The 10,432-nt window shown below is 36.4% G+C and overlaps 1 protein-coding gene across 4 annotated transcripts; it reads left to right on the top strand.

Annotated features, from left to right (window-relative positions):
- The first annotated feature begins 97 nt into the window (after positions 1-97).
- On the top strand, positions 98-6,207 carry LOC114314756 (high mobility group B protein 10). Of its 4 annotated transcripts, none has more exons than XM_028261230.2 (6): positions 98-586; positions 1,668-1,746; positions 2,577-2,739; positions 3,529-3,615; positions 4,270-4,545; positions 5,868-6,207. In XM_028261230.2, exons 1-5 carry the CDS (start codon positions 348-350, stop codon positions 4,536-4,538), a joined length of 837 nt encoding a protein of 278 aa, XP_028117031.2. In that variant the 5' UTR covers positions 98-347; the 3' UTR covers positions 4,539-4,545; positions 5,868-6,207. The 4 variants fall into 4 exon arrangements, with proteins under 4 accessions (XP_028117031.2, XP_082740651.1, XP_028117032.2 ...); XM_082884525.1 differs by having other exon boundaries at positions 155-586; positions 3,529-3,609; XM_028261231.2 differs by having other exon boundaries at positions 155-586; positions 2,577-2,658.
- Positions 6,208-10,432: the final 4,225 nt, after the last annotated feature.

Consider the following 10,432-nt stretch of genomic DNA (forward strand, 5'->3'; position numbering starts at 1 on the left):
AGATGTTAATTGTTTCGACAAATTTATTAATTATATCCTAAAATAAAAATACATTTTGATTTTGAGGCCAAAACTTACTTTTCTATTGCAAATAATTAAAATAAATGGGAAATAAAAAAATTTATAAATGGGTGTAATTAAAAAAATGAAAGGCAACAAAATTTCCCTGAAATAAATTTATACACTTAAAAATTTGAATATATTTTTTTAGTTAACTTCTGGAGGAGAGAATTAAAATGCTCTCCTTTTTGGGGATAAACAAGGTTGATCCATATATCTTGGTATATGCACAATAGTAGATAGATAGATAGATTTTAGTAATCCCTTGTTTTAACCTGTGATTAAAAATGTCGACCCATTCTTCCAATGAGCCAAGCACCATCACTGAAACAGCCACAGTTTATCATCCATCACACGGACGTGGAGAGAGCACAGATGGCCAATCCCACACTAACCACCACAACCACCACCACTCCAACAAGTCTTATCCTCCACCTGAGGCCCTGTATGATCAAATTGTTCAAAACCCAGATGTTTTCTTGGCTAAGCTCAAGGGTTTTCATGACTCCTTCGGTACCAGATTTAAGTAAGTTTTGTTTTTATTTTTTGTGGGTTGTTCAAGTTTAAGTAATTTGTTTGTGGGTTTTCTAATTTGCTCTCATATCTGGTTTTTTTTGTTTTGTTTTGGGTATATATTTCTTGGATGTGATTTCATGTAGATGTTTGTTTTATACAATGTTTCTATATCATCACACCATCTTCAATAAATTAGTAATCAGTGTGTGCAATGCATTTTGTGCATTTATGCGTGTGTTTTTTTGGGATAGGTTTGTCATTTTGTTACAACATAATACCCTGATGGAAAGTGCTATATATAAATGGATTTGTTTCCTGATTTTATTACCACGAGAGAAATCTTAAGAAAATCTTGTGAGAAACTAGTGTATGTGTACCATTCTAATAATTTCTAATGATCAAATATACCTTTCTCAGCGAAACAATGGAATGGCTGATGGTTTGATGAAGTTAAATACTTTTAACTGAGGAATTAATCATGACATCCCAACAAGACGTTAGGTTAAAAAAATGACAGTGGTGCTACATACACCCATTACTATACCGGTTAGTGTACCAAGACATGCTATAATATTACAACTTCAAAACTATAGACCCCACTCATTATATAAATACAAAGCCTCGAAGGCAATAAAACTATGTCAGATCATCTGTTAGTACATTAATTGGTGTACCTATTGGTGCATATAACTTTATTCAAAAAATAAATTCTAATTGTAATGTTATTAGCATATTTAGGATGATTTTGATTTCTATCTCTTTGGACCATAAATTATGACATTATTCCTCCTGCAAAAAGTAGATTCTCAAAATTTGAGTGGGGAAATATATTCTTTTACTAATAGCTTTCACAATGGAAGTTTTGGAAATAAGGAATCGTTTGGTTGTGTTCAAAATTGAAGTTGTGGAAATATGGAATCTTTTTGGTTTTGGAAATATGGAATCCTTTTGGTTGCATAACCTTATAATTCATATTGTGCTGCGTATAATTTAATTTAACTTAGCTTAAAATTCATAGAATGAGTGATTTTGATATTTAGGAATTTGAATGAATATTTTGGTTTATTTTCTTCATGGGTTATTTCTGGCAGGGTTCCTACTATGGGAGGAAAGGCTCTAGATCTACACCGCTTGTTTCTAGAAGTCACATCTCGAGGTGGCATTGAAAAGGTAAGAAATCACTTTGATTTCAGCCTGTGTTTTTTGGGGACTCTTTAAGATGTATAGGTATAGCTTATGTGGTTGCGTCCAATGCAGTAAGAAAAGAAGAAACATATCTTCATCCCCTAAAAAATTAACATACGATTCAATTGCAATTTGTTCCTTTTTTGCACTAATATTTCAAAGAAGGGATTTTACTTATATTGGGGATGCTTTATCACAAAACTATGATTTTACTCTTCAATATTTGGGAGGAAAATTGAAACTTAAGCATTTAGATGCAGACATGTGTTCTAAAATTTTTGAGTTAGCTAAATTTATTGATGACTGATGACACACATTCCTACCCTAGGTATGGTACCTGCTGAGGCATTGTAACATAGAGTTTGCTTTTGGGTTGCTATGTACTGTGGATTTTCAGTTCACTTATATTGAGAGCAGAAAAGGAATATTCAATCCGAGTAACGTAAGCACAGACATGACACACTAGCTTTGTTATAAAACTTGCCTTGAGATATTACTGGGCCTATTAATAAGTCAACCACAGTGGTGAAGTTTTCATGGGATTTTCTATACCATGCCAAATCCATTTATCAGCATCAAGCTGTTAAGTGTCTTGAACTTTCTAGTTTGGTTTTGTGGACAGTCTAGTGCTTGAGAATAGTTACCGTGTGAGCTGCCTTTAAGCCATGTATCTATGCTGAAAGCATGTGAACCAAAGACCAAACCAAATATCTCTATTTTCCGTATGTTTGTTTGTTTTACTGTTTTTTTTAAATTATTAATTGGTGTCTACGTTTGCATTGGGAAACAATCTTCTTACCATGAACTGATTTCAGGTTATCAAAGATCGCAGATGGAAGGAAGTGATTTCGGTCTTCAATTTCCCATCAACAATAACTAGTGCATCATTTGTTTTACGAAAGTACTATCTATCGCTGCTTTATCACTTTGAGCAGATTTATTACTTCCGGAAAGAAGTCCCTTCCATTTCACTGGATGGTATGCCAAAATAGGAGCCTCACAAGGAACACAATTTTGTTTCTTTTGTATCAAAACGGTCAGAACGAAACATTAGTGTAATACCAAAACGCTACACTGAACCACATAGAAACACACCATAATACTGCCAAACATACTGAAAGTACGAGTTGTTTCTACATCTATTAGGAATATCCAACAATAGTCATTTCCATTATCCTTTTTTGCCAAAAGATAAGATTTGAGAACAAAAAAAAACCTTATATTTATTAGAAAATCTAAGAAGCTAGAAAGCAGAATAGGAGAGAGATAGAGAAGAAGACAAAACAAGCACGATTATTAAGTCACTTATCCTATATCTTTATTACCACAAAGTAAATTTAAAAAAAAAAAAAGTTTGTTACCTCTTTTTATTTTCATCCATAATACTACTAGAATTTTGTATTTTTTAATTTTTTTTTCCCCATAAATTCTCCTTCCTCAGCTAGGCCTTTAAACTTTTTATGTTACAAGTGTCTAATATTCATAGGTCTCCTTATGAAATTTTAGAGTAAGAACCGGAATTACATTAGCATGTTCAATTATTTAATTATTAAGAATGTATTAACATTTATATGGATTTTAGTTTTTATTTCCATACACTTCCATCTTTTGTCATTTCCCTAATGTTTCTGAAATATTTTTGAAATGTTTCCATTTCCAAGCTAACTGAAATGATATTTTGATCCTTGGAGCCTCATGATATGTTTATGTTGTTTTAAGTTTTCTTCTAGACTAAAATAGACATGTTTCTATTATTCCATTCTACAGATCCTGCAAGCAGGACCCCTGTGAATGGATCAGCAGCCCCATATGCTCTTGAGGACGGTGCTACAAAAAATCAACGGCCAGGTCAGGGTATGTGTTACTACCATTTCGATATTCTGACTCTCCATATAGATTTAATATTTCACCTATTTGATATCTGCATTTATCATTCTGCTTGTATTTAATGTAATATTTGTAGTTATTGGGTCTAACAATAGAGGATGAGATAGTTTTGTTGTTTTCAAAAGAATCTCCTTATCACATTTATGTTTGAAATGGCCATCTGAGTACTCAAATCTCTCTATGAGCACTGTAAACCTTGTCCACTGGACTCCCAAATTAGAATTTGGAATTTGAATATAGAAGGGGCCTGCCTGAGATGCCTACATGCTGAATTATTTGGACTCCTACGACTTTGTGAATTTGTGAATGTATGAACTCCCTGATATTGGACAATCTAGAATTACCAGAAATTTCAAATTTCTTAAAGTTGCCTAACTATTTTCCTCTTTTTTTCCCAGTACAAGTAAATAGATTATTTTATTTTGTGATTTGATTGTCTAATGTTCTATTTTCCTTCATTCCAAATCAACAATAATGAGAAATTTGGCTTTGTATACCACCTAATATTCTGTATCAAAATTTCCCTTTCTCCTACTTGTGCATGTGACAGCCGGTATACCTGTAGTTTGATAGGCTTACATGTTTAAATTGTAACGAGTATTTCTTGTCTGTGATGTACAGTGAATTTAATCTTGGAGCCTGGCAATACAGTCAGTGGAACCATTGATGCAAAATTTGACAATGGCTACCTGATTACTGTCAAATTGGGTTCTGAAAAGCTGAAAGGTGTCCTTTACCATACTCCTTCATCGTTACACACATCTCTGAGTTCTAATACTTCAACTGTACCTCCTCACCGGAACCGCCAGGGTAAAGCCTTTATGCCATGGGTAGGAAAAAGCCATCAGCCACAAAATTGGAGTTTTATGGAGCAGATTCACAGATGTTGAAAAACAGGTGCCCTATACATTTAAAAAAAATTAAATTAAATTATTCTATCCTAATTTAATGATTGGAATTTTCTTTAATTATCAGGCTTACTGAATATTGTAAAATTCCTGTTAGATCGTAGATTGCTATTGTTAGATCACATCTAGCCCCAAACGCATAAGCTGTTAGAAAAGGAGGCCAATAATACATATCAAGCTCTACAACACTGTCCCTCACATGTAACCCTGTCTTGCATGTGGAGATGCAAGCATCCAAACATGTAGAGAAACTAAATGACGGAAAGACTTGAACCCAATACCTTTTCTAACTCTGATACCGTGTTAGATCACGACACTAGTTCCAAAAGCTTAAGCTGTTAAGAAAGGAGTCCAACAATAGTGCATGTCAAGCTCTCTAACAACTATATTCATAGCCTTAATGGCTGTATTCCCAGCTCTTGCTCTCACATGGGTGGCAGGTGTGTCCCATGTTGTGAGAGAGGGGTTTGTGGATATAACCTGAGAGGCTGAGGGTTGTTGTAGCTTTAGCAATATCCTATTAGATGTACTTAATGTGTTTTTTTATTTATTTTATTTATAATATATCAAATTTTGGATGATATGATTTGAGATAGACATTACAACTTGCATGGCTGTAACGTGCAAGTCACCGCCACATGTGGTTCACCCTATAGTAATTGAAACAATTATGGGCTGCATTTTGTGTTTTTACTTTCCTCTGTTCAAAATTTTCCACAATGGTTAGCATTTGAATTTACTTCTTTTTGCGTTGCTCCCTTTTTGTTTACAAGAAACATTGCGACTATTGCAAATAATTTCAAAATGACAAATATTAATAAACATGTCTTTTTTGGCCATGCATCTATTTCTTTTAAAACCCTTCCCCTGCTCCCTTTTTTTTCTTTACTTGCCAAATATACCACCTTGTTTGGTTTAGTTTTCAAAAACTGTTTTCTATTTTTTTTTTCTCTTTTTGTTTGGTTTTCATTTTTTTATTTAAAAAGAAAAAAAAAAAAAAAAAAAAACTTTTTGGATGCACTTAATCTAATTGCATCTAAAAAGTAAAGTATAGGCGAAGAAATCTAAAAAAGTTCACTAAAGATGAATAACAAAAATAAAAAAGCCAAACACAAATCAGTGTACTAAGATTTTTCACAGGGATAGTTTGCTTCTTTACAAATGTTATTTTTGTGAAGTGTTTCTTTCAAAAAATTTTATCCAAAAAGGAAGTTGCTACTATGATACAAAAGAAACATTTCCCCCAGTTGTGTGATAATTGTTATGTTGCGGGGATAAATGTTTATCGTCATTTCTGGTGATGCATTGCAGGTTTAAGAGGACAAAAGGTTGAGGCAATGAGAGATACAGGAGTGAAACGTTGGTGTACCAATCTTCCATCAATCCAAAAGCTCAATAGATTCCGTGTTTAAGGTTATTTTGGGCAATCATATCTCTGGACAATCATCCTTCCTCTCATCTTCCTTGCTTGTCCTGTGCTGTGTTTGTATCTTTTCTTTGTTGTTTTGTTGTGTTGCACTTGTATGATTTTTTTTTCCCTTTTTTATTTTTTTTTTTGTCTTTTAAAAAGTTTATTTTCTTCAAGAAACTACTAGACAAAGTTGATGTAAAACATCTGGTGAATTTACAGACATGAGATTTTTAGTGGCAATGAGCTCTAAACATGTATGTTGTCTTGGTGTTGTTCATGCACTCCTTAGCTTGCCCGACAGTTAGACCATGTTGTAGCTGGGTATTGGTGGGTCTCGGATGAGGCTGTATTGTTGCTCTTTGTTCGTCTCTGGTCTCTCTATCTCCTCGAATACTTTAGTAAGGTGATCTCATAAATTAGGTTGGTAAACCACATTTGAGATGTTATCTGGAGCAGAATTTCTTTTTCTCTTCCAGTGGGGTCATATTAAAGTGATTAATATCTCCTCCCTCCTCCACGAATCGCTTAAGGCCTTGTTTGGTTATGCAGAAACTAGAGAGACTTTTTCCTCTGTTTTCTCAAACCATTTTGTTAATATTTTCCTCTTTATTCTACAAGTGATCCAACGCAGAAAAGTGGGAAAGAATTTCACTGTCTGGGAAATGCCTCTTTGTATTTTATATATGCACGCTAGGGTTGTGTTTGAATCTTTTTTTCTTTTTCTTTTTTTAAGGAAATGTTTTGAATTTTGTGATCTATGAAAAAGATTTGTGCAAGAAACAAAAAGGAAGAGAAAAATGAAAGTTGGAACTTCTTCTTTTTTTTAATTTTTTTTTTTAACATATTTATAATTTACACACAACATGAAAAAACATTTCGCATCATTATTTGAATTGGGTGTGCTATGGATGTATTGATTTTTATTTTGGAGTTATCATGTAAAAAATAATCACATTATTTCATCTTACTTATTTTGAAATAAATAGGCAAGTACTGTAGACACCCCATTTTTGACCGTCCTCAAGACTTGGACGTCACCGCTTGAACACCCGGTGATCATCTTTATTTGTGTTCGTCTTGAGTTCCCGGAGGTCTCGACTACGCGCCTTGCCTCAGGACCTCTCGACTCGACTGTTTTGTGTTTGGTTTTGCACCAAACACTTGTGTTTTGCCTTGGAGGGGGCAGGGAATGGTTTGTGAGCCATCCCCACACATCACCGGCCATGGCTTGAGGCCATCGGCTGTGTTTTGCTTCCACCGGCCAAATGTTTGGCCGGCCGGCTATCTTTTTTTGGTCAATTGCATTTTTGGCCGGCCGACTACTGTGCATCTGCTTTTGCAGATATTTTTGTGCAGCTGACATACACTTTCACGTGTATGGAGGGATTGCCCTCTTGTTAGCTTCCTTTGGAAGCTTTACAAGACTAATTGCCTATAAAAGAGAACCTCTTCTTTCTTGTTCAAGGGTTAGACAATTTGGACAATATTTTCAGAGCTTGAGCTTTAGGGTTAGGGTTTACATATACCCTCTATCTCTATATCTCTCTCTCTCTCTCTTGTGTTTAGTGTGTGTTTTAGCCTCATTTTTGTGCACAAACACCCACCATCACACCTTTTCTTAGTTGTTGAGGTACCAGAGGTCTTTCCTTGAAGCTTTTGGACTAGTTTGGAACCAAAAGAGCTGCTGGAACATTGTTTGTGAAGAGGGTTTACAAGGGTAAGACTTTTGTCCCTTTTTATCCCATTTTTGCAAAGCTTTTTAGCCTATCTTTCGTCTGTTTTTGAGCTTAGCATATAACATATAAAAGTCTTGTTTTTGTCTACTCTAAATAATTTGTTAAGGGTGTTTTAAGCTTTGGGGTTGTTTGACCCCTCTTAAGGCTTGCTTGGCCTTTGTTTTGTGCCATTTTGGGTGAGCTCCGGGACCATTGTGTTTGAGCCTCCTCACCACTGAAATCTTGAGGGATTTCAGAGGTGAGGATGGTGCCTTGGGGTCCTAGGAAGGAGAGGGCCACCCCCTCTCCTTGTTGTCCTTGAAAAGGGCTATTTTTGCCTCTTGAGGGAGCATCTAATTTAAGTGTGTGTTGACCATGCCTTGACTGATATTTATGCTTATTTTGCCATGAAATAGCATTGTGTTGAGTTGGTTTTGGTACACCATGCTTGCTTAGCATACATGCCTTGTAATGCCATGATTTGCCTCAATACATGCATAGCATTTAGACTACCATGCTCATGTGTTTTGACTAAGCTTTGTGAAGCTTACATGCATATTTTGATGTGCTAAGGGACTGTTTTAGGTCATTTGAGTCATTCATGTCTTGCTTTGTATAGCTACCATGCAATCCCTCTTGAATGCCTTAAGCTTTGGCCTCTCTAGCATGCCATCCTTGCTTTGTTTCAGTGGTTTGGAATCACTTGGTATGTTATTTCAGACCTCATGATGCGCTTATATGCTTGCATTTTCCATCCCTTTCATGCTTCGAAGTGTTGATGGCTTATGCTCCATGTTTGGTCATTGTGTATGCCCTTGAATTTAAGTCATTTAGATGCCATCTAAGTGGTCTTTAGGCTTTGTTTTAATATGCTAAAACTCTGTTTTTGGTCATTTAATTCATGCCATATTTGATTTTGCTAAGGGTGGTTCAATATCTCCTTAGCTTGCCTTGAGTTTTGGACCTCTAATTGCATGTTTATGCTTGTCTTGTTGGCTTGGTTTGGCACCATTTTAACATGATTTTCAGAGCTTATGTTGCATGTCATTAGTCCATGCTTTTGTGCTTACAAGTTGTCTTCATATGCTTAAGTGTTGGACCATATTTGCATGCACGCGTGTGTGTGTGTTGGACCTCACTTCCATAGTATTGGCCACTGATTTTGGCAAGCTTGCAAGCTACCCATGTTAGTTTAAGCCCACCCCTTTGCATGTTATTGTATGCCCACCTTGTATGTTGTTGCATATTTGTGTGTTGTTGCATGATTAGAGTTGCATGATTGAATGAAGTCACATGCTTGCTTGCATGCTCGGACACCCACATTGTGCCTTGCATACTTAATAGTTGCATTGTCTCATGCCCTATGTCTTGCATGACCATTGTATGCCTTGTATGCTTCTTAGCACTGTCCATATTGCATACTAGTCGACATGCTTAGGATTGCATTGCATTGGCATGCATGCTTCGCCTCTTGAATTACTTGTGATAGAGGTTGAGTTCAATTTGCTTGATTATGTGCATTGCATTCCATATCAACATGCACACTTGATTCTTTGGGCCATCATGCATGGAAATGCGTGATTGGTGGCCCGAGGATCGAGGCCCATCCTCTTTTGAGTCATAAATATGAGGAGTGTGGTTGGTGTATACATTGCTTGAAATGCATTGCCATGCCAAGTTCTGTCCTCTGCTGCTGTCAAACCAGTTTCTGCAAGAAGATTTGGCCGGCCGGCCATCTGCAGTGCCGACCGGCCATCTGCAGTGCCGACCGGCCATCCATAAGCGGCCGATGGATTAATTTGTGGCTGGTGACCATTCTCCATGGCCGGTGACCAATTCCCTCAGCCGGTGGTGCTCCACAGCACTCAGAGAAGCAACCCTGGGACTTGTGCAGTCTTTAGAGAAGCAGAACAGTCAAAACAGAGGCAGCTTGTGCATGGCAGTGACATCCGAGCGGAATCGAGCACGCATCGCACTGGACCCTCTTCCCGAGGCTGTTTATTGCTTAAATTAGATTAATTAATTTGCTTAATTAATTAGGTGGTCTGTAATATTTAATTAGCTTGTTAGTTAGTTAAATTGTATTATTCTTTCGGTCCCTTCGAGTGAGGGCTAACTTGTAATAAGTGTGGGTGCGTGTGTGCATGTCTTCCAATCCCCCACTTCTTTCTCCCTTTTACTTACCTGCTTTTGATGGTTAGTATTAGGGCATGTTTACTTTAGCATACCTTATGCTATGCATGCGTGCATCATTCATCAGTATTGCATGCACCGGGCTCGGCGCATCATACTAACTGCATAAGTATTTCAAATTTAACTTGAATACATGCTACTTGTGCATTTTCACATGTCATTTATAGACTAGTCGAGCCTACTCTAGTGACATTCCGTATGCATTGCATTAGGCATTTAAACATGGACTTGGATCATGCATGATTGCTAACATGTTCTTGTTTTGGCACGGAGTACTAGGTGAGCTCTTTATGCTTTAGCATCTCACATGAGTGTGAACGTTAACATGATAGCATGATTACCATGAGGCTAGATGCTTATTTGATGAACTGCTTGAATGCCTGTGGGTGAAGGTTGGATTGTTTGAGTTGGGATAACTCGTTGAAATCCGTATTTTAGCCTACTTGTGAGTAGCAAATTTCAAAGCGTTTTTCAAACAAACGGATATGCAATGTTTTGTTCCAAATTAGGCGATCTAGTCTATACTTGTTTGTTATGCGCATAACGTAGTAAATCTA

This window comes from Camellia sinensis, chromosome 8, assembly GCF_055761805.1.
Source record: "Camellia sinensis isolate YWXY chromosome 8, ASM5576180v1, whole genome shotgun sequence".
Classification (NCBI taxonomy): Eukaryota; Viridiplantae; Streptophyta; class Magnoliopsida; order Ericales; family Theaceae; genus Camellia; species Camellia sinensis.

Excerpts from the sequence above, each read along its gene's own strand:
- LOC114314756 (XM_028261230.2), top strand. The coding sequence starts at position 348 with ATGTCGACCCATTCTTCCAATGAGCCAAGCACCATCACTGAAACAGCC. Across the intron at positions 2,740-3,528 it reads CCCTTCCATTTCACTGGATG|ATCCTGCAAGCAGGACCCCT; the intron begins GTATGCCAAAAT and ends TCCATTCTACAG. Across the intron at positions 3,616-4,269 it reads AAATCAACGGCCAGGTCAGG|TGAATTTAATCTTGGAGCCT; the intron begins GTATGTGTTACT and ends TGTGATGTACAG.